Here is a 24,464-nt window from a genome sequence, read left to right on the forward strand (position 1 = left end):
TGCATGGATTGAATAAGGCAGTGGTCTCCAAAGTTTTTGATGGCTCAACTCTATCAGTAAGAAATTTTTGAGCATGTATTTTAGTATAAGTTTTCTTATTTAAAAATTACTTAAAGGTTAAAAAGACCTCTGTTTTTAACATATTTTTAAATTAATGATAGAAAAAAGGCACTTCAGTTGACAGTCTTATGTACCCTCTGGTGTGTGCACACCCCAAACGGGAAACTACACGTATAGAGAACCAAAGGAGACTAGTTTCATAGCATACATCTAGTGTTAGTTTCCTGCAGTCAGTATATGGCCATCATTTGTTTTACTTATTGTTTGATTATATTAAATTCTGCCTGTTCTGTTAGGTGCTGAAACAGCATTTTTCTATATAATGAGAAGTTACATAGGTCCCAGGATGCCTATTGTGGCATATGGAGCAGGAGAATTTTTTTATTACTGTACACATCCCCTGCAGCACTGCAGCGTGAAGGTTGGCAGTGGAGCTGGCATCAGCACAGGGAATTTACATACACATTTAATTCCTTGGAACTGTGAGTGACTAGTCAGTGCTGATCGTATTTAGGATTGTGTAGCTTGTACATTTATTCGTATAACCATTACATGTTGTAAAAAGAACCAGAATGATACGTGTTGAAGTTGTTTGTTTTTTAGCAGATTTTCAACTGCACTTTCCCTGCAGAGTAACTTTAGCTTTCCTGTTCATTAACACTGACTTTGCCACTTTTCTCCTCAAGAGCTCCAGGACTTGAGTCTCTTGCTTTTCACTGGTTTTCTCTGACCTTATTTATTACACAAACTGTGAATAATATCCTTCCCAATATTCTCATATTGTGTCACCTCCTCTAGGTCAACTCCCTAGAAAACTTTCCACTTTCTTCTGATGTAGCCAGTGCCAGGAAATCTTAGATAGCTTATGTGTGTTTTTTTTAACTTATCCACAGACATCCAGATTATGAGCTATTATTTGTGCGTTAATGGGTATCCACTTGAAAAAGTCTATTCCGATTTTTTTCTTGTCAGTTTTCTCACACAAAATGAGCACTATGGTGATGTTACAGTAATTGGAGAGCAGTCTCCTGATGTTTAGGTTTATTGACATTTTTAATGGTTGTTTTATTTATTCTGGCTTTTCTTTTTCTATTCTAAACTTTATGTTGTCTTGTGGTTTGGAATGCAGTGGATCATTGCTCAAAGACCTTTAGGATCTAAGGCTGGTAGTCACCATGTCTAATGGTGGAGGTGCCTGGGTGAGGGACCTAACAGTCAGTGACAGGGAGAGCACTGGTACATAGACTGGCCCATTGGTGGCCCAAACAGCCTTCTGGATGAGATTTTCTTTACTGACAGGGTGGGGAATATTGAGCAGAAACAGTCCTTAGATGTCTCAGGGAGGCATGGAAAGTTAAATGAGATGGATCTCTGCTTAAATTTTTGTTACTCAGTTTTCAGAGATAATAAGGATTCTGATGACCTAACTGCTGGTCTTCAGAGCTATTGCATAACAGGAATGTGACCACTTAGCTTAAATGTTTCTCATGACATTTTTTCATTTTGACTCATAGTATCCAAGTGGTCTGATGTCTTAGCAATTCTTTTCTCTGCCTTACACTACTGGCTGTTACTACTTTTTTACTTCACGTAGGAGTCCAGTGCATCTTTTGGAAACAGCCTAATGCAGTATTGTTACGGAACAGAACCTGGTGGCACAAACAGCTTAGTGCCTTTAAAGGTCAGTTACTGCTAACCTTGTAGTCCTTCAGGGCAAATACTGCTGCTCAGCTGGCACCAGAAAGGAAGAATGCAGCCTGGAAGGATCCTGTAGCAATGAAGATGCTTGTTAATTGTTGAATTCTGTTGAACTCTTACTCTGTTTATTGAAAACAGATATATTACAAGATCATTTAATAGGCATTTGTATTATGTGTTGCACAGGCATACACAAAGCTATACAGAGTAGTAAGGGCCTTAAAAGTACTGGGATCATAGGAACTGCTGGTTTTCGTCTGACATAGAGCAAACTGGTTTCAGCGTTCTCATTTTGACAGTGGCAATTAATAAGTTACTCAGGACTGCTTAAAATGATATACATGAAATTTTAATACTGCAGCATACCATATTGCTGTATATGCATATTCTTGTATTCTGCAGGAAATTGTTCAAAGAATGATGATTTTAAAGCATTGCTACCATGCTCCATTTTCAAACCTAGGCTTTCCTAGAAAATTTAGTTCAATTGCGTAAGTCTTAAACAAAGAGGAAAATTGTATCTAAAATTTATATTTACTGTAGAAATCTGAATAAATGACTGGAGTACCTTGTCTATATGTGTTAGCATCATTTCAAAGGTCTGACATTAGCCATCTGCAATGCAGTAATTCCACAGCAATTAGTATTGGTTGTTTTTTTTTTCCTTAGTACCCAGTTTCTAGGCCTAGTATTTTTGTTACATTCAATATGTCAGAATCAGCTCTAATATAATCAGTAGTTTCATCAAATATAGTCAGGATAGGACTAGGTCATCACTTAACACTCTCTCCATGTCTCTCTAAATATGGAGTTTATGTCATCTCAGATATTGAGAATATTAGAAGCAGATTCAACGAGTAAATGTGAGAATCATGCATGTTAGTGAGCCAGGATCCTTGTGTCAGTTGTTTCTCAATTACTGTTTTAACTATACTCTCTTTTTATGTTGAATAACCACAACCTTAGCCCATTTCTCTTAACAGGGGATGACTCTTTTTCTGATTTTCTGAATTTTTCTGATGACAATTGAATAGTCTAATAGTCTTTTTTTTTTTTTTTTTTTTTTTTTTTTTTTTACATCCTATTTCTTGCACTGTGTAATAGGTTGTTGGGTTGTTGTTGGTTTTTTTTTTTTTTCTTTTTTTTCCTTCCATGTGTAGGTCAGATGGTCTTTATTTCAGTCATCTAGACAGTGATGGCAGTGATCTTGGAAGGAGGTGATATGGGTCCTGTGAGAGAGTTAACCTTTGGATTAGCATTGAGTGATAGGTGACACACATGGGGGCATATCTGCTGGTTGACTTTGTGTGTGCATCTTTATGACAGCACTACCATCAAGCTTCTTTTCCCAAGTTTTTCAGAGTTCTTCATTTAAAACTAAGGAAGACATAAGAATAGTATGCTGAAATTGTCTTGCCTGTATAAATTTTGGATTTCTTTCTTGGATTACTCAAAAATGTGTGTTTCTCTAAAATATGTTGTTACCTTGTCCTTTATGATCTAAACACACTGCCCAGTTTTCAGTGTCAGGATCTCTTATACTTGCCAGTGTCTTCACTGAAGGGTGACTGGTGCCCCAAAATTTGTACTTATTTATATGTCTTTATAATGAAAAATTGACTTCCAGTGTGATTCGGCTTTCAGACCAACACAACATGAATGTCAGCATCCACATTGGAGGTGTGTGCTGAAATCTTCTTTGCCATCAGTGGAAATTTAAAAATTTTGATAATATAATAAATTCTAATAAACTCTTAATACAGATGCTTAAAATTGGTCAGTCAAGTAGCTCTCTTACATACACTGACTATTTTAACTACACTGGGAGAAGCTTTTATTAACAACTGAGATTTAGACAAGTAGCTCTACTTTAAACACCCAACATTAGCGGTGTTTAATCTGCAGGTTGTACTCCATCTCTTGTTATAGTTTGTTTCCTGTTCTTTAGCTGGTTCCTGGTCCATGGCTTGACCTCATGCATCTGAATTCACATAATTTCCAGTAAGTGTGAGGCTCTTTCTGAGGGCTGGGACCCTCATTCCAATGCTGCAGCACGATGTACAAGTTGCTTCTTGCATTCTTTCAGAACTCTGCTACCTTCCTGGTGTTCCAGACGGGGTGACAGTCCCTCAGTGTTGGTCACATGGCAAGTTTTGGGGGTCTTTGCTAGAGGGATCATAAGAGATCCAGGCCAAACATGTCCTTTGAGAACAGCATCTGGAATTAATGAGATTACTGATGTAAATAAATGTGGAAAAAACAAAGGCAACACCTACTCCATTCTGTCTTGTATAGAATCTCAGTACTTTCCATTTACTGTGAAGATAGCATCCCTCCTCCTTTTTCATAAGTAAGCAGTTGTTTTTTTCGAGTGGATACTGACTTGGTATGCGTACTGCACCTTGTCTACAGTGAGTTGATGCCATCACTAAATGATGCTAATCATTAGACAGCCTTTCAGCAATTCAAATAAAGTTCAGTTACTTGTGGAGATAATGGTCATCCCAGAGCTGAGCCTGTACTTCTCAGCTGAGTTAAAAAAAAAAAAAAAAAAAAAAAATTTAAATGAGAAAGTTGCTGTTGGCAGATGTGAACATGTAAAATGCCTGAAGATGTAGGTAACCTGAATTTGTGAGATTTTCTGCCACTTGCTTTCCTTGATAATTGTCATGTAGTGCTGCATCAAGTAACATCACAGATATTCCTCTAATTAGGCCTTAATGTACTGCATGAGTTGTTAAATTGTTGCTGATAGTGATACATAGAGGGGCTTGAAAAGAACTGCTATGAATACAATTTCATTTAAAGAGATGTATCTTCCAAAATCATGAGAACAGCAGTGAAAGTATTAGGAGAACAGCTGCTGTTTCATTTCTGTTTATAATCATGTTATTGCAGATCTGTTAATAATAATTATAATAAACTACTATTGTAGTTCTCGTTTGTGGATCTATGTATTCAACAGACATATTGCAAGGAAAATAGATTCTGTCTATGACAAAACGCAAAGTTTATTTAAAAGAATTATGTAATAGCAACTTGAAAATGGCCATCTTGGTGATCTGGGGCTGAGAGAGAGCGTATCCGTAAGGTTTTTCTTTTCTAATGTAACCATTCAGCAGTTTGAAAATAACTTGACACAGGCATCATGATAGTTGTTGAGCTTCCTTAGTGCAATGTCTTTTCGCTTTTATTTTTTCTTTTTAAATATGTACATACGTACAATACGTATGGCATTTTTCATGGAGCAGAGAGAGTTACAGAAAGAGAAGGCTGTTGGGGAGTTTATTTTATATGTTGAGTGGAAGAATCCTTTTAGAGCAAGGATAATTCCCTAGGACCTTGACCAGCATGTTTTAAAGTGTGAAATCATGCCTGCTCAGCCAGCTTTAGTGACTGCTACTTGCTCCTAGTAATTCGGCCAGCTTCAGTCCTGAGACTGAATTGAAGATGAGAACAGTGATTTGAATCCAAACCTCAAAGATCTCTAGACTCTGGAATATTTTAAGGGCAGCGACCTGTACCAGTCTTCCTAATCAAAAAATGTGGTTGCAATTAGATCAAAGGGAAGTAAAGTGTTATTGTTACTCAAGTGCAATTCATTCTCTTGCTCAGAAATTCCCTACTAGTTGAGTACATCCATTGACTGTGATGTTGACTTACATCTTTAATTTACAATCTTGAAATGGCATGTGTACTTAGTAATAAGCTAATTAAATGACCCTGATAATTAGCTTAGCATTAATGTTATTAATGTTATTTTATTGAGAGGTGGAGGTGTTAATAAAAGTGAATAAATACAGTTCCTAACTATGCCATAATTCTGCTTATGTACTTGTTTCTAGAGTTATTATAATGATGGGAATGAAAGTATGGTTTTGCCTACTGAAAATAACATCTGCAGAAAGAATTGTGTTTTGGAAATGTTAAACTTCGTTAAACTTCAGGGCTGTTCTTTGTGGCTAACATGATTTTCGTTCTGAGTCTTTTTTTTTTTTTTTTTTTTTTTTTAATTAAAACATGTGAAGCTTGTTTATTTTGGCAATAATTTGGTTTTCTTGTCTAGATAAACTGCAGAACTTACAATCCCATTCCCAGCTGGGACTGTGCTACTTTCTGAAACATCCTGTGGTAGTAATAGTTTGAAAATGTAAGATAGATAATTCTAACAAAGTTAATTTGTGATAGCTGAGAAAACAGTTTAATAACTGCATATTTTTGTTCAAACTGTGAAGTTTGAAGTAGGTTGCCATATGAGATTGTCCCTCCAGTACTGTATCTTTTTCCAAGGTTTTTCCAAGAGGAAACATTTGAAGTGTTCCTTTATCACATTCAGCCTTTCGGTTCTATATTTGTTATTGCATTGCAGCATTTGGATTCAAAATTTAGTTGATAAGGTCCTTATTAGGGTTGTTATGCATCTGCTAATAAGCAATGTGAAGGTGATGGTACAAAGGAGCACATTCAGTATAGACCACATAAAGAAGCGTGCTATCTGGAGTGATGTGACATAGGGTCTGTTTCAACTTGTAAACATGTACTGGGAGAGAGATACAAGAACTAAAATGTGAATTTTAAAATGCAGTAGTCACTTCAGTATGTGTATCTTTTAAAGTAGCTTATTTTATGAAAAACTTGAAGCTCAGGATTTCATACGTAAAGGAGCATTAGGTAGCCATTTGGAATGTACTGTGTTGACAATTACAAATATAGGAGCTCAGAATAAGGAGAAATCAAATCCTAGGAGTATATAAAATAGATGTTAGTGTTTTTATTCACAATTGGTGTCCAGGAAGTCTGATAAAATCAGCCTCTGATAATGAAGTACTTCAGCAGGAACATTCTTGGAAGCACACTCTTATTCTATTATATTTTGCTGTCCCCTGTTCCTATCAGTTTACATCTTGTCATAGTATATGTTTAAATTCATGCAGTTTCAGGGCAATCTGCATTTGGGTAAGCTTACTTTAATCTAATTACACTAGTAATTAACTAGTTCTTTTTTTTTTTTTTTCTGTACTGCAGAGATTTCTGTATGTCCTGTTCTCTCTAACGTTTTCATAAATTACTTGAATACAGGATTAAAATGTATACTAAATTAGTTTGCAGATGACACTTAATTGGTAAGAACTGTTGACTCCCTCGATAGCACAGAGACCTTGCAGAAAGATCTTTACAAATTGGAGGACTGGACAACCATCACTCACTTGATGTTTCAAGAGCTGGATCCTGCACATTTGACAGGTCAACCCTGGATATATGTGCACACTGAGACGAGGCTGAAGGGCAGCCCTGTGAAAAAGGATCTGGGGAGTCATGTTTGGCAACAAGTTTAATATGAGCCAGCAGTGTGCCATGTCAAACCAAGGGGGCCAACTGTACCTTGGGGTGCCCCAGGTCCAGCACTGCCACCAGCTGAGGGAGAGGGGTAGTCCTGCTCTGCTCTGTGTGACCTCACCTCCAGCACTGGCTGTGGGTTGGGTGCCACGGCAAGAAAAGGACATGAACCTATTAGAAGGTGTCCAAAGGAAGGCTACACAGATGGTAAAGGTCTGGAGGAGAAGAACCACAGCACTACAAGAACATCATTCTATAGGACAGTGCTACGCTTCCATGCATACAATCCCTTCTTTCATATGAAGAATGAGTTGGAAGATCTGTGCCAGTTTTTGCATTTTCTGTATGCTTAATAACATGGAAGAAAGATGCACAAACTGTCATGGGATTTAGAGTAACTGTGTAGTACTCAGACAAAATCAACTAATTCATGGAAATACTGTGATCTAGTGAGCAGTATTGAGGTTCTTGGAGAGTCTGCTGATGTACTTGAATCATGCTTACACTGGAATAGTTGATAGCAAATAAGTCAGAAAAGCAAACAGTGATGAGGGGAAGTGTGAGATAAACTCGTCTGTTCCCTGAGGTGCATATGAAAAGTGATTTGGAAAGCTAGATGAGGAACATTTCGAAAGTCATCTTAATTTTCTTCAACACTTTGGCTGTAGGAAGAGAGTTTACGTACATCCTCAGGGTTCGTTTTTGTAAGTATAGGCTGTTTTCTAAGGATTACAAGGATTTAAGTTCTTGGAATTTGTTTTGCTACACATCATTTTGATTAAACAAAAACATTCAGTCTTGATTAAATTAGTTTTTTTGGAGCTGTTCAAGGTCGTCTGAGTATCTTGAAAACAAATTAGGTGATATTGTTACAGTCCAATCCATAGCCAGGGTAACTTTTTCAGGACTTGTGTTGTAAAGTTCCTCTTTTTTTCTCTGAATCCTGCCTTTTTAGACTCCCTATGAAGGCATCTGAAACATCACACCTCTGCCAGATCAGAGTAATCGAGGTCTTTGATGCCAGAGAAATCAAAGCTTGTAATTACCAGTTACTTGCTCAAGAATGAGGAAAAAACTTAGTGTTTCTAGACGCTTAAACAAGCCTTCATATATCTAAAGGATGAATATTCGTTTGTATTAACAAACTGCTAAATCTGTTCAATTGTATGTTGGCAGTTCCTTAATATACCATTAAGAGATTCGATTTACTAGTCATCACTTGTATAAAGTGAAGAATTTGTTGCTTTTCTTAGGTCTGTTAATCCTGTATTTTGTTTGTAAGATACTCACATGTGAACAGACTTTCATGTCATCTTGTGCAGGTCTGTGTTTTTATCAGACTCTGAGCAGCTAGAGGATTTCACACCATTACAAATGTTTTTATTTCCTTCTTTCTCCCAATGAGGAGGAGCCCAGTGAGAATCAGGCTCCAATGGATCCTTTGTCTGAATGGAAGTTATGAATGTATGTGCAAAACCAGCATCTTCTAACCGTCTCTCCCAGTGCCTGGGTCTGGGTTTTGTCAGAATGGTTTTGTCAGAATGTCCCCTATGCCTGCTGGCAGCTTTCAGCCGTTCTGTTTGTTTAAGTTCTTTAACCTCAATGACAAAATAAAACACAGAAAAAACTCTCATCAGAAGTTGAGCTGTTCAAACATCCACTGGCATTGTATCCTGTTTCTGCCTTAAGTGGTCCTTTCCCCAGGGCTCCTTGCTCTTAGTTAACCTGTTATTCCCAAAACATTGTCAAAGAAAAGTGGCATTTACTTCCTCCACCTTTTTGGAGGCCTACTTCCTTTCAGCTTACTTTTCCTGAGTGGTCTGTGTGTAATCCTAGATCTGATATAATTAGTTGCTTGTGATTTCCAACACTGGTGTCATAATCTTAGCCCTTTCTCTGCCCGTAAACTACCTGAGGAAGTACCAGAAATAGCATATGTGGGCCTACTATGCCCATTTAAAATTGCCAAATATGTTAGTTCAATGTTCATCGTTTTCTTCTTTTTTTGACAAAGTTCCCTATTACTCATAAAGTTTGCCATTTGAGATTATCTAGTTTAGCCCAAACATGCATCCTATTGGTTCTTACATGGCTGAATAGGAATCAGAATTGTATAGTTCCATATTTATTTATTTTTATTACAGAATTTTATGTTTTCAGAATATATGTAATGTAGGCTCATTTAAAGTTCGTTCTTCATGCACTAGGCCAGACACTCAAAAGATGGAAATCGATACATTCTTCACTATTAATTTTTAGACTTGTTTTTTAAGTAGTTTGTTTGCATTAATTGCACAAGTTACTTATGTGAATAATCACTGCAAATCACAATGGAGAGAGAACAAGAAGTCCTATTCTGTTGTTATCTTCCTGTCCGGAATGTTTAGCACAACTCTTTGAAGCAGAACTTTTGGTCTGCTTTCAGAAGAGGAGTGTCTGGTCAGGGAGGGTTACCCAGTGATGCTGCCTTCCCGAAACCAGCTGCTTTATGGGAACAGGTGCTCAGAAGAAATTGATTGGCTTTGGTGAAAATACTGAGTATATCTGTATTATTTAAAGGTTGTTTTTTGCTCATTTCCTTGTCGTCTTGGGGCCAGGGAGAGCAGAAGGAAGTTGATGGGTTAGGCTTTTTACTGCCTTCCTCAGTGAGACCTTTTGATTCACGTTACTCCTCTCAAACACCTGACTGCTATCACCTGATACTGCTTAAGGCTGTGTTATTGTGCGATGTGTTCTCAGCCTTGCTTAAGCAGATCTTTGCAAGCATCTGAGAGTCATTGTGCGTTGTTGCCATTAAGGTAAACCTGCTCACTTGGCCAGTACATAAAGAATTGGTGTGAGAGAATTGCTTTCATTACTACTGGGATCAAATTGCCTTTCATTTTGTTCTGAAGTATGGTCTTTTCTGCAAGGATGTCTTTTGTATGCTTGGATGAAGTCACAACAGCTTTCTAATGACCAAAAAATCGAGGCCTGTCATGGAGAAGGCTAGACTGCCTTTTGAAGGCATCTTAGCATCTTGCTGCTGATTTGCAGTCCTATGGCTTGAAGTACTTTTGGTCAGTTTATATGAACTGGAAAATTGGGATAAGGCAATAAAAATATTAAATAAACACTTGCAGAATAGGGCAGAAAAAAACAGTTTTAGTTGTTTATGTTTGTGTACTGACCCATCTTGGTGATGAGGTGAGCACATCCCACATCCTGTCAATGCTATGATGCTCTGCTCCAGGGCAGTCTAGTTGCTGTGTTTCTGTAGCACTTCTGGGCCAAGTGAATTACAAAGCTGCTCAATGTCCTGTTTGCCTTCTTGTGACACACAACATATGAATTCTTTTTCCAGTACTGTTATTAGTATTAATAATGGCAACAAGCTGTGGAGGTCTAGAGATGATACCCCTTGGGCCAACAAGCTCCAGGTTCCTAATGATCTTATCTACAGTTCTACATTTTCATTGTAATTCAATATAAACTGAGCCATAGCAATCCAAGAAAATTACTTGCAGAATTGCTGCAAGTCTAGATTTTTTTCTTAAATTATTCATTCAGCCAGAGTCTTATCTTAAAACAGATAACAAATGGATACACTTGTTATTTTTCCAGAAATCTCAAACTTTTGAAAAAAATGACCTTAGCTTGCCTTGTACAAAAGTACAGTATTAATCTTGTTTTTATATCATTTAATTCTTGAAAATGTTGACAGCTCAGTTAGATTGTCATGATTATAAAGACCTACACCACATTTTTAGAATGTACTGAGCTGTTTGTATGTAAGTTAAGAAACATTTTTCATTTGATGTTGTTTTTTTTTAATGTTTTGTCTGATCGTTTACATTGCTGTAAATGTGCAAATGCTAACTGGCACAGGGGTAATATGCCTTCTCTTTATATTAGAATTTCAGCATTTTAATGACTTGGAAATTTGTCTCTGAAATTATTTTAATAGAATTTACACTTTTATAACAAGTCTGTACATCAACATCATCAACAAGTCTGTACAAATTATTTTATCTGAGAGAGAAATGTCAAGCAAAAACATGGGCACTCAGTAAGATGTGATTTTCCTGAGAGTAGCTGAGGTTTACAGTGAAAAGAAGTTTTCCTCAGTACAGTTTACTCTCCAGTGGAGTTTTTCCATTGTCTTTCAGAGAAGGTTAGGAGGTCCAAGGTAATAGAAGTGGAAGGCTGACTGAATAGAAATACCTGTACAATAAAGGTGCAGCCAGGCACAGTATTCCTTTAGAGTCTTGCTTAAAAGCATAATGAAATAGTGGTACCTCTAAAAGAAGAATGTTCTTGCTGTGTTTCTCATGAAAAGAAGATGTGGACCAGGCAGAGGGTGCAGAAGGAGGGGAAGGAAAGTTGCTCTTCCACAAGGCAATCAAAGTGTGTCAGATAGATAGTCGTTCCTCAACTGTCAGATGAATAAAGGTCTCAGCCTTTTTCCTTTCCTCTTTGACTGTCGTGTGACATGTAGTCAGATAATACTGATTGTAATTACAGTTAAAGTCATTAACAAGACTTTTCTTTCTGCTTTTGTTTCAGTTATTTGCCATCTTCCCTGTATGAATGGAGGCCAGTGCAGTTCTAGAGATAAATGCCAGTGCCCTCCTAATTACACCGGCAAACTTTGTCAGATACCTGTGCAGAATGGCAATACTCCAAAACTGTACCATCACCCACAACAAATGAATAAGGCTGTAGGATCACAAATTATTCACTCAACTCATACTTTGCCACTGACAATGTCTGGACAGCAAGGTGTAAAAGGTAATTTATTTTATTGATATAATTGTTTTTTTCATTTGGAATTGATTTTAGTTACTTATCAGGATTGAAAAAAAAATCTAACATAAAACTAACTATGCAATCTATGTTTATCTTTGTTATATCAATAGGCAGAGTCCTGGAAGTTAATTTAATAGTCAGCTTTATAAAGTAGGGAGTCCATGATATCATTCAGTTAAACAGAACTGTCTTTCCAGATAGTATAACCAATGTCAAAGGAACAAAAGAAAAAAAGAAAAAAGGTTTTTCTACTACTACATAAATGCTGTAAAGAAGGTGGTGGAAATAGTTTCCAGTGACATGTTCAAGTATTAGTCCCTAAAGCTCTCCGGAGTGTTTCTCACTTGAAATGGGGTATGGTGGTGTGGGGAAGGGCAGAAACACATTTAGGAGCACAGAAATTTATTTCTGTGGCTGTTTAACTCCAGATCAGATTATTGTAGACAAAATGTTGAAACATAAAAGTACTCTTTAAAATTTTCAGATTTAGAGTGCCTGTCTTAAAAACACAAAATAGATCTCTCATCGCTTAGGAGTCTAACCTCTTAAATATTTTTCCTGTCCCTCAATTCCACATTAGAACTATCAACAGTTAAAAATGTTTGCTTCCCTTTTACATTCCTAAATGAGGGTGTTGTAGGGAGGGATGGCTAATTTCGTTCAAGGAAAGTGCAAAACATTTCATCCTGAAATGGCTAATAGAAATCAAAATTAATCAGCAGATCTGTGCAGCAGTTCAAAACCTGGAGAGGAGATCTGTGATAACGCTGCTTGGGAATCATAGGATGGTTTGGGTTGGAGGGGACCTTTAAGATCATGTAGTTCCAACCCCCTGCTGCAGGCAGGGACACCTCCCTTTAAACCAGGCTGCTCACAGCCCCATCCAACCTGGCCTTGAGAACATCTCCAGGGAGGGGGCATCTACAACCTCTCACAGTTCCAGTGTCTCATCATTCTCACAGTAAAGAATTTCTTCCTAATATCTAGTCTAAATCTACTCTCTTCCAGTTTAAAACCCGGCAGATATGCCAGGCAGAAAAGCTAGTGGAAGAGATCCCTTTCATACATAAAACAGTTATGATTTGGAATACAGATAATGATTTAGTATTAGTTATGTTCTTATCACAGGTAAACTATTCTCACTTGAATCACCCTTCAAAAGCCATCTTCCCTAGTAGAATTAGAAAGGCTTCACTACTTCTCCTTCTGAATCTTCATGCATTTACCTGAAATAGATCTCACTTGGCTTAAATTTTGATTTAGGTTGTTTTCTGCTACAAGCAAGGTTTGAAGAGCCAGTAAGACCCTGAAGCCATATTTTCCTGACTTAATACTACCTTCTTATTGGTGTTGCTCTTGGGAATATTCTGAAGGTTTTCCTAAATGAAACAATGCAGAACAAAGTAGACATAAATTTGGGGGTGTTTCTTTTTTGTTCCTTTTTTTCGGTTTGTTGGCTTTGTTTGTCTGTTTTCCCTAAGAATAACTATGAGAGACCAGTTAATACTGAAAATATGCCTGGCAAAATCAAAATAATGTGAGAAGAAGAAATTCTACAAAATAATATTACTACAAAACAGCTAAGATAAATGAAGTATGCTTTCCAAGAAATGAAGCTGTGAGGGTGAAATTTGTGAGATGTAAAAATATCTAGATGAGTTTAAAAGAGCAAGGAGGAAATTCAAAAGACTCAGCAATCCAGTATGCATTTTAGAGGAAGTAATGTCATGACATTTGTCTGTTGTCAAAGCAGTCTGATGTTTAGTTATTGACTGGCCTCAATTTGGTCTATGCAGTACTTGCTGACCAGAGAGCTCTAACCAGACACAGTAAATGTTAACTTTGTTATTCAACTTACTAACAGTAAAACTTCTTACATATTTCTTTCCCTTATCCTCTCCCAAACTACTCAACTGAGTTGAATGTTTTAAGGATATTTTTGTTTCAATGAAAAGAGGCTTGAGGCTCATAAACAGACCAATGCACACTAAATGTTCAGAGGTTCTCAATCTATAACTAGAATTAAAACTACGACCATGTAATACATACATATATATATATATCTGAAAAACATTTCCTCCCTCTTTATCTGCCAAATCCTGGATTCAAAGTTTAGTGATGGGAGTGGTGGTTTTAGATATTGAGATGCTGGCAGCTATTGCAGGGGCAAACTCCAGACTTGGCAGGTATATAAAGGTGAAGAAATGAAATCCGAAGCGTTTCCTGTGTTCCAGAGAAAGATCATAGATCTGAAAAAGACAATAAAACTTACTATATATCCAAAAATAACCTGGTAGAATTTGAATTTTGGAACTTTGAATGAGATTCTTTCTACGCATTATGACCACAAATCTTAATCTTGCACCAGTTTGACATCCATGTTTATGTAGCAGTCTTTACAGTCCTATAATGTCTTTCTTTTCTCCGTGAAGTTTTCGTTTTCTTGCTTTGTAAATCAGACTGTATGCATTCATTCACCCTTCCTTCTAATCCCAAAGTTTGAGGGTTGTCTACATTTTTGTCTCGTTAAATCAATTCATCCAAATTCTGATGTACAAAAAAGAGATGTCTTAGAGGTGCCTGGGATCTATTTTATGTATGTATTTTACTACTATCTTTTCTGTGTTTTTCTTTCAATTATTTTAGTGAAGTTCCCTCCTAACATAGTGAATATCCATGTGAAACATCCCCCTGAAGCTTCAGTTCAGATCCATCAAGTTTCAAGAATTGACAGTGCATCAACAGGACAAAAATCGAAAGTACCTCAGCCAGGACATCCACAGGTCTCTTACCAAGGTCTTCCATATCAGAAGACCCAGAAAGGACATGCTGCTTACACAAATCAACAACCCATTCCTCATGTGTTTCCTGTTTCAGTTAAAACTCAGCTTGGACGCTGCTTCCAGGAGACTATTGGAACACAGGTAAGAAATATCTGCTTAGGTTTTTGAGACAAATGCCTTTAAAACAACACTATGAAAGACTGAAATAATTCTGCCAGGCTTGATGGGTTCCTGGGTAGTCTGATCTGGGTAGTGATTGGCAACCCCATCCACAACAGGGCAGGGGAGGGGGATTGGAATTAGACAGTATTTGGGGTTTCTTCCAACCCAAGCCATTTTGTGATTCTGTATGATTCTTCATCAACTACAGGGATAAGATGCATTTGACTATCCTTTCTCAAAAGAAAATTCTTTTGAGAATAAACTGTAAAATAGTTTAGAAAGTAACATTGTTCTGAAACCTGCTGTTCTTTCAAGAGATATGTTAAGTTTCTGTAGATTTGTATCCCCCATGTTCTGATTTCAAAGTATTTTTGCTGCCTCTTCTCCATTTATGAGCCATTTTTCCAAATAAAACAATGACTCAAGTCATAGCTCTATCTCTTCTGATCAAACATTTAAAGTTATACCATCTTCCACAGCTTGGACCATCTTTTGCTTTAATGAGCCCAATTGCATGTGCATCTCAGCGGTCAGAGTTTATCAAGGAGTTGTAGTCTTCTCTTAAATTCCTTTTCAACAACTACCTAGGTTTGTCAGTATTATAGGCTAATGTTTTGACTCTATTTAAATGTGACCATTGAATGGAATAGAGAAATCAGGAAAGCCAACCGAGAGTTTGCTAAATCATTAAAACTTTACTTCATTTTAAAACAGTATAATCACACATACTATTTCACTCATACTTTTCAAATGACTGTTCAAAATCATATTTTCTTTCAGGCTCTTGAGCAACACAGCATTATCATATTTATATATTTCCGCATATATGTAGATATATGGATAGCTTGCAAGAATGTTAGTGAGACACCATTACCAACTGCTTATCACCTTGCCAAGGTTGAATTTTTAAGATGTAATTTTTTAATTCTCATTGTCCGCCTTCGGCATTTCTAAAAATCAGAGTTAACTTTGCATATGGAACATTAAATGCTAGTCTTCACTAACTGTTAAATGCTTGATTTGTTATCCACAGTGTTAGTTCATACTGATGAGATCTTTGAGCTTGTCTATTTCAATAACATAAAAGCCTTAACTTGGGAGTCTGATTCTGGCAAGTTGAAGTATGTGTTCAACTGGAAGTTTATGGATTTGACTGAAAGACACTATGCCTATGTAAAAAAGTAAATCAATCCCTATTTCATAAGAATGAGAATTCTAACAAACATGGCATTATCATGTAATATTTTAAAATACTGCAATTAATTAATTAATGAAGATAAAATTCCTTCCTCTGAATGTTAAGCTTTGTACCTTTTATTTTTTACCTATTATGCTGGGTAAATTTCACGTCTGTTCTTTCTGGCATGGGCACAAGGGGGATATTTCAAATTTTTATCCATATCCAAAACATGCTCTGTGCAGTACTTGTCTCTCACATTGCAATGGTTTTAAAGGGGTAGGAAAGGGGAAATCTACTCGCATCATCTTCAGGCCTGACTTAGAAACCTATTAAATGCTCAGTCTTGATTTTTTCCATTGGTTTTTGTTTTTTAATACTCCCCTGAAAAACTGTGCCTTTGCAGTGCTCTCAAGAATGGAGACTGCCTCTTAGTTTAGAATAATGTGTTCCCATTTTTTACAAACTTCATTCATATTTAGTCTCTGTCTTGGACAAGAACATAGTTAGATTTTTTTGTTATTTAATTTTATAGTTCCATTTAGAAATGGAGCTGTAGGGTAGTGTTCTGTAGAGCATTTGTTTAAGACCTTGCAGAAAATATAGATTCAAGTGACTTATTCTCCTTTCAATTTTGAAATTGAAATGTTAATATGCTTTTCCTGTGGTCAGACAGTGAATATTATTTATCTGCATGTTTTAAATATACCTTTAGCTGGAAAACACAGTGTTATTTATTCTTACATAGGCACGTTCTAAAATAACTTGCTTTTTTGTTTGTTTCTTTTTTTAAAAAAAAATATTGGCTTTCCTAAATACAAGTATTCTTTTTATTTGTACAGACAAGCTGCTAAATTTAGTTTTTCTTCATTAATAGCAACATGTTGCAAGATCTTTCGGGAGTTTAGACTAGATAATTCTGGTATCCTTTCTTTTTCAACCATTATCAGTGTTTAGACATTTTTTTGCAGGGCGGATTGTATAGTTGGCTTGGGAAATGTTTTATTAAATATCCTGAGATCAGAGGTGATTTTATTGTCTATAGAGCAGAATGGAGTGGAAGGATGTGTGTGTGGCCTCCTGCAGGCAAATCAACCAACTTTAAAATAAGGATTAGCTGAACTTAACATTTTTAGCCTGGACCATAAGTATCAGAATCTTTACTGCTTTTTATGTATGTGTAGCCATTTTATCTTTTTTTTTTTTTTTTAATATTCCTTTCTCTCTCCATCTTCTTTCTTGAATTTTGTTAAAATAGGATTTTCTCTCTCTCTCTCTCTCTTTTTTTTTTTTTTTTCAAATTTTTTTCCCCACAGCCTTCTGTGGAATATTCGTTGTCTCTCATTGCATTCTTTCTCACCCCACCTTAGTCAAATTCCTTTAATGTGTCTTATTAAGAAGCAGTAGTCCTGAACAAACTGTAGGCCGGTTGCTGTACTCAAATCCCACAATAGCCAGGGTGTGTTTTCTGCAGTCGAATTCCAACAGAGTGCATACTGTTTAATTTAGCAACTGGAGCCATCCTGAATTGAAGCTTGGAGGACATTATGCCACAGACAGTTGAAGAACCTCATCATATTGTCAAGCATTAGTTCACTCCTTATTCAGAACAGAAATTCTTCTAGACCTCATATTTGCTCACTTGTCTGTGGTATCACAAGTGACTATAGCCAAAAGCAGTGACCATGAGAAAAGGATACTAAAAGGTTTGTGAAAAACAGCGGTCTATGTGCTTAGAAGGACAAAAGAGGAGGACAGTGATTGAGAGTGGCTAGGTGAAGTTTCCTATTTTAGTTAGAATACATAAAGAAGATTTATGTTTTCATAAATACATACGCACATGTTTGTATATGTTCCTTAATTGTGACTGTTCTGTGGATTGACCTCAGCATTGGGAAATAAAATGAAGAGAGTAACTACAGAGGTAATGTTAATATTAGAATTTGGAAAAAAAATGTCAGAAGTAAATAATCTTCTGAATGGCTTTCAACTAATGTTGATTCGCCAATTCTGGCTGCCCCTCTTTTCTCCCATCAGTGCATTTAACAAATAGTTCCCCTCTGGAAGGTGTTACAGTGATTGCTTCAGGATAGCTTACTACGTTACATGATAGCTTACAATGTTACATGATAGCTTACTATGTTACACCACGTACATCAGTGGTGGTTCATCAACGCTTTCCTGATAGCAACAAGATTTTTGCACAGCATAGCGTAAGCAGGCAGTTAAGGTGCAGACCAGAAAGTGATTGTTGTTGTAAAACAGCAGGGGTCAAACTTGTTCCTGAACTCCTTGTTGTGTGTAAAATGATGTTGAGAAGTTATAGACCTGGACTTAGAAAACAAATACGACAGGAGCGATAGGATAAAAACGCTATATCAGATGGAGAGCAGTTGAGTTGTGGTCAGCATTGTAAGCTTCTGTGCCTTCCATAAGGACATGGTGTTCTGCAAGGTTCTGTACTGCCAGGCATACTGTGTTTCTGAAACATGGAGTCATCCTCAAGCACTGATTTGTAAAATTGTATTTAAAAAGCAAGTGAATAAGAGTGGTTCAATTTCTTTTTCTTTCTTAGTTCTTCCTCTTCAGCTGCTTTTGACTGTAATTCTAATACATATGCTTTTGTTATGACACAGGATATCTTTCCCAAAATACTTCTACGTTGTCAGCAGTGCACCTAGTAACAAGTGTTATGTTAATCTCAAATGCCATTAAATTTGCTTTGTGAGTGTTTTGCTTTTAAATTGAGGAAAGAAAGCAGATACCTACTATCTACTGAAATTTATATAAAGAGAAGTAAGCTGATGTTTTCTAACCTTGGGTACACTTTGAGTCTGTTAAAATTTTTCTTGCATTTTTTAATGGTTCCTACATTTCAGTATTTTGGCTGGTTTTTTTTTTGTTTGTTCATTCGTTTGTCTTCTCAGATTTGTTTTAGTCTCTCTTTTGCATAACTATGAAGAGGAGGGTGTTTTTTGCAAAACAGCTAGGAATTGTAGAAGCTGATTCCAGATTTCTCTAAGGCGAGACTCTTTATGGCTGTTTTTCTTAAATATCTGTTTTACTTAAGGAGACTTCTGGTATAACTTCAAAACAAAATAATTATTTTCTTTTTAATTCTGAAGAAAGACTGATTTTAATATCCTTGCCTGGATGGAAGCAATATTCCAAAATGTCCAGACGAGACACTGACTAGGAAACCAGCTCTGCCTATATTTGTTCATTCCTCTTTCCTGTCTCTCAGTCGTACTGACGCAGTTGCAGAGAATGTATGGTCCACTCTCTGAAATGGTCACAGGAATCATTTCAGTTAATAATGCTCTCTTCTGACCCTCTTTTTGGGGATTGTATTAAATTCAGATCAACTGCATACCACAGTTTTCAGGTGACATGTTCTACCCCTTGTTTGTCAGTGGTTTAATGAATGATGCTTTGTGGTGCCTTGCAAAATGCCGTGAAAAGTGTTGTAGAAAAGATCTGCACTTATTATGACCCCATTGAGTAGGGAAGCTGAATTAGAGTTGTTCTGGTATTATGAGGCAAGGCTTAGTATATTATGATAAAACACTGAAATATCCTATTAAAGAAAACCAAAATGTATCATTTATAGCAGACAAGAGAAGCATCTTTTGATAGTTATACATATGCATTCAGATATGTTTCAAGGGCTGCTTTGTTCTGAACAGCAACAAATATGTTTGATAAGCAGAAGTCAGTTGATCAGCATTTTTGTGGGATACATTTTAATGAAAATTGTTTCTTTTTCAGTAATGCCTCTTACAGGAAACATTTATCTTGATTTGAGCAACCCCCCTCCTCTCTGCTGTTGGAGTTGGTAAAATACAAAATCACACAAGTGATAGGTGACAGCCAGAAAAACTTAGGAACTGTCAGTGCTGTATCAGTGCTGTATCACCATAAATTCTGACTGCAAATCATCAGGCGTTTACTTAACTTGGTTGACATGAGGACACACAGTGACCGTGTACTGAACTTAGAGAGCACGCACACACTTTTTAGGAGCAGAACTTAGATCACTGCTGAGTAGCAAAGTATGTTGATTGTTTTTAGTGAGTGACCTAATCTTATCTGTCCCTACTGTATGCAGTATGTTCATAGCACATGTAGTCTGGAGGTGATGACAGTAGTAATATGCCAACTGAAGTTATTCACTCAGCCATAAGAATGCCCCTCGTGAACTTCAGATTTAATAAAATGTTTGCTTTGCAGGTAAATTTCAGAGGTTTTTTTTATTTTTTTATTTTTTTATTTTTTGACAACTGTATGAAATAAACTTCTGTATTTGTATTCTTAAGGCAAGAAAAAAATGATGGAAGTAAAATTTTCTGCTGCATTTTGGTGCTTTTTCTCCTAAAGCACTTCTAAAGTACTTTTTTTTCTTTAGAATAGTCTTAAAAATACCATCTCATAAAATAAAATAACTGTCTGGAATTCCTTGAAGCTCATGGTTTGGCTTCTGAAGTTTTTAAACAAATAGACTGTCAGGAATCAGTGTGGATTCATTTGCAGGATTGATGCTTCATTCACAATGGATTTTTTGCAAAATCAATACCCCGAAGTATCAGGAGATTAAAAGATGTATCAGATACCAGAAACACCAAACATTGTTCTAATTACTCGAATAAAAGAAAGCTGGGTGATTTTTGCTTGCCTAAGAAGAATGTTCTAGTTAAGCCAAAGCAAATTCTTTACCAGTTCTTTTAGAAAGTCTGGAAGCATTTAAGTTCTCTCCTCTGCTTTTGAGACAATGGCTGCTAGTGTGCCAGTGCTACAGCGGATAATGCTCTTCATTTGTATCAACCTGTCACTCAGCTTATGGTCAGTACGCTAATTAAGTGTGTTTGTTAATTGTTTCAGTAATAGGGTTTATTGAGTTTGGGGTTTCCTACTCTTTTTGTAATACCTATAGGAAAAAAAAAAAAAGGGAGAAAGAAGTAACAATCCAAGGTCTGTGCCTGTTGAATAGTTTACAGAAAGTTAAACAGTGTATCCATTCTCTTTTGCTATTGTGGTATGTGAAATGCGGTCTTTGGAGCTGAATCCCAGAGTCATTAGCTATTAACTCGGGCAAAGCACCTATCGATTTCAATCATAGTTAATCATGTGACACTCCTTTATTTATGCCTGTATTGTGGTTTTAACTAATAGCTCGTGACAGGGATTTGTAGATGGGTCACGCAGGAGTGAGAGTCTCAGGAAACCTTCTGGTCCTTTATCAGAGCCCTTTGCGACTGTCCTGACACTAATTGCTGGACTGGGCTCCCTACTGCACTTCAACAGGAGCTGAATACATTCCTCCTACTGCCTTAGTGGGGGGATTTCGAGGATGTAATCCTTCCTTTTCCCAAGCATTGGAAAAGATATTAGTAGTGGTGCACAACTCAAGTACTGTTAGCATCGTGGAGGTGGGACAGACGCTGGACAAGGGAACAAAGTGGTGATGTGGCTTGGGGTTGCCTTTGTGCACCAGCACAAGGTCAGCCAGAATTCCAGTCGAACAGCGGGAATATTTGGTACTTCCTCCGGTTATATAAAATATTGGCATAGAAGCCCAGGCACGCATGGAGAAAATATGTGGACTCGAAACAATACTTTCAGTGTCTGTGAGTGCTTTACCCTGGAAGAACTTTGTTTTATAGCAGTACCATGTGTGCTTCATAGTGCTGCTACTGCTGAGCCCCTTTCAGCACAGTTTAAGCTCTTTTATACCAATCCTTCATGTCTTTTTTACCTTCTGAGCCAATAGGAATCATGTCAAAACCATAACCTTGTGACAGATGTATCATTCATGAAAATCTGTTCTCTCTCTGTGAGGAGTTTTCCAGAAGCCCTCAGGAATAAGGCTGGATTAGTTTAAAATATGTATGGATGATGGATAGAAAGTTGTAAACCTAAGCATAGAAAATGGCATCACCTTCATGCATAATACAAGCTATGTGCACGTGTTTAGCTTCATCACTTATTTTAGTCCTGTGCTTATGTGTTGGAGTTGTATTGAATAGTGAGACAAACTAAAAATAGGCATGGATTCCCCCAAGTGACTTTTCCAGTCACTTGTGACTCAGAGACTGGAATAGACTTTCTGAAGAACTAATGAGTTCTTCTCAGTGGTAGGAAGTGGATAAGATTTTTGACGAGGAGAGAAATTACCTAAAAGTTCTTGAGACCTCTAGAAACAGAGCTTCAATTCAGTAATGCTTAGGGCCTGAGAAAGGGAGGAACATCGTAAGAAATTGTTACTGGCTCGGAAACAGCTTGTGCGGTGCCATGAGTATTGAGAGTGTCTGAAGTGCTGTTAGAGTTACCAGAGAAATTAGGGTTTATTAGCCGTAGAAGAATGCGCTGTTTCTGCTTGGCTTAGTACTTTACAGAGCAATCATTTTTTCTGATACATAGCTCCAAAATTACATAGGCCTCATACTACAAGGAGCCCCATGTGGCAGTTGGCTTTTCCTCGCTGGCCAGTTTCTACAATGATCTGGACGCTAACCAAATTATTATCGATTCTTCAAGCTTTAATTCACCATAGAGGCAGTGGGAGCAGCACCTTTAAACATTGCCAGTTTTTACTGACAGGACTACAAACCACAGTTGCCAGATGACTCAGACTTTGGCATCCTTATTTTTGCTCATGGTTTTTTATGGAAATTTGAAAAAGTTATGACCACGGAGATCATGATTTTCAGTAGAGTGCAAATGCTATAGCACCACACCTAAACTCAAAATAGGCTTCAGTCCATATTCCTCCTCCTTTCCTTTTTTCCTTTCTAATTTTTAACCTTTATTTTGCCTTTCATTTACTATTGCTAGATTACACCTTTTCTATTTTAGGGGGGAGAAGAAAGTACTAGTTAATGATGGCGTGTTGGCTGTCATGTCAGTGTAGTCTTGCCTCTTCATGTGCATACTGCTGGAATGTGTCCTTGAAGCCTGTGACCTTGTGAGGAGCACAGGGTGTTACGTTATCTGCCTGGCTGCCCAAAGTCTCAGTTTCTGAGATCGTAAGGGGAGGTGCAGCATCAGCCTCAATTCCTCCCACTTCTTTTCAGAGGGAGAAGAGTTGTAAAACTGAGGCACAAAGCAGGGAGGGAGAGTTGAGTAGAAATTGCTGGAGCAGGCTCTCACAAACTGCCACAGAGTATGACTTGAGTCTAAGAGGTTCCTACTGGGGAGAAGCAGTACCTGCTCTTGGAAAGGAGTTTAACAGATGTAAATAAAGTAGAACAGTCTTCTGAGAGCACCCTCACTTCGCATGTAACTTGAAAAGAGCAGTGTTGTGTAAAGGCGTAATGTGAATTCTATACTTTTTTTTTTTTTAGTTTAGTTTTTTTAATTGGAGGAGACATTATTAGTAATCCTCAGCTAGATCCTATTTTGAGAAGAGCTGAGGTGCTGCAGCAGACTGGAGGTGTGCAGAATTCCCTCTTCTCGCACCTTGCCTGCCTTTGTGCCTGACTGAGAGTTGCTTCCGAAATCAGATCGGAGTGTAACTGAAAGATCAGGAATGGTCAGTGATGTACTAATCCTGCCAGTTCTCAAGTAGCAGAGAGCAAGATAGCCCAAAAGATGTGCTCAGATAGTACATGCCTGGGCCTACGTCTGAAAAGCATAGATATGTTACTGCTTTAACATTGCCAAATACAATCCAGGATACAATTGTTTTTCCCTAGGAGCATGGGAAAATTTGGGACAAGACCATCTGCAGATGGTCACATGAAAGCAGGCTTCTACAGAGTATCTTCTAACCTGTCCAGGTGCTCTGTTCTTTCTGCTGTGCATGTATCATCTCCAAATGTGGCTCAAGGCACAAATGGTGCTACCACCTATTATATAGGTATGATGGGCAGAGGCACACAGTAACTTTGCTGAAGTTGCTCTGGTACTAAAACTCCATCTCATATAGGAGGCTTGGGCAGAGGATGCTCCTGGCTGCTCAAACATGAGTTATTTGATGCTTAAATTATGCTGCTTTCACTTTGTTGCTGAGATATTCCACAATATTCCTAGGGAATGTGTGAGAAAGGGGCTGAGAGGATGCTTGGAATGGTACCTTGCCAGTCCTCCCCATAGGAAGAGGGAACCCACTGATATGTTAGAGCTCTGTACTGTATGGTGGCCTACTGTCCTGCTGGTATTCAAACTGTGAAGCCTTATAGAGTAACTTTGTACTTCAGGAACATCAGTGACCTATGAGCATTTGCATACTAGAAGAACTTTAGGAAGCTGAGAAGAAGCTGTCAGTTCCTGTGTGTTCAGCATGCATCTCCACTACAGAGTGACAGGGTTATCAGTAGAAGTGAATGCAACCACAAGGCCATGCAGCCTGTGCTGGAGGACAAGACAGCTATCTTAAGCTGAAAAATAAACACCAGTGGTCATTTGGTTCAGAGGTTTTTATATTTAGTCAGGAAGAAAAGTTAGATCAGGGAAGGTTCATT

The 24,464-nt window shown here is 37.4% G+C and overlaps 1 protein-coding gene across 7 annotated transcripts in view; it reads left to right on the top strand.

The window, feature by feature from the left end:
• Positions 1 to 24,464, top strand: part of LTBP1 (latent transforming growth factor beta binding protein 1) — a 178,860-nt gene that overhangs the window by 70,451 nt on the left and 83,945 nt on the right. For all 7 annotated transcript variants that reach the window (XM_042881769.1, XM_042881815.1, XM_042881787.1 and 4 more), the window contains 2 exons: positions 11,641 to 11,865; positions 14,530 to 14,807. In XM_042881769.1, coding sequence (XP_042737703.1) covers positions 11,641 to 11,865; positions 14,530 to 14,807 — 503 coding nt within the window. The remainder of the gene's footprint in view (positions 1 to 11,640; positions 11,866 to 14,529; positions 14,808 to 24,464) is intronic.

The sequence above is a fragment of the Lagopus leucura genome, unplaced genomic scaffold, assembly GCF_019238085.1.
Source record: "Lagopus leucura isolate 7727_CA_CO unplaced genomic scaffold, USGS_WTPT01 Super-Scaffold_73, whole genome shotgun sequence".
Classification (NCBI taxonomy): Eukaryota; Metazoa; Chordata; class Aves; order Galliformes; family Phasianidae; genus Lagopus; species Lagopus leucura.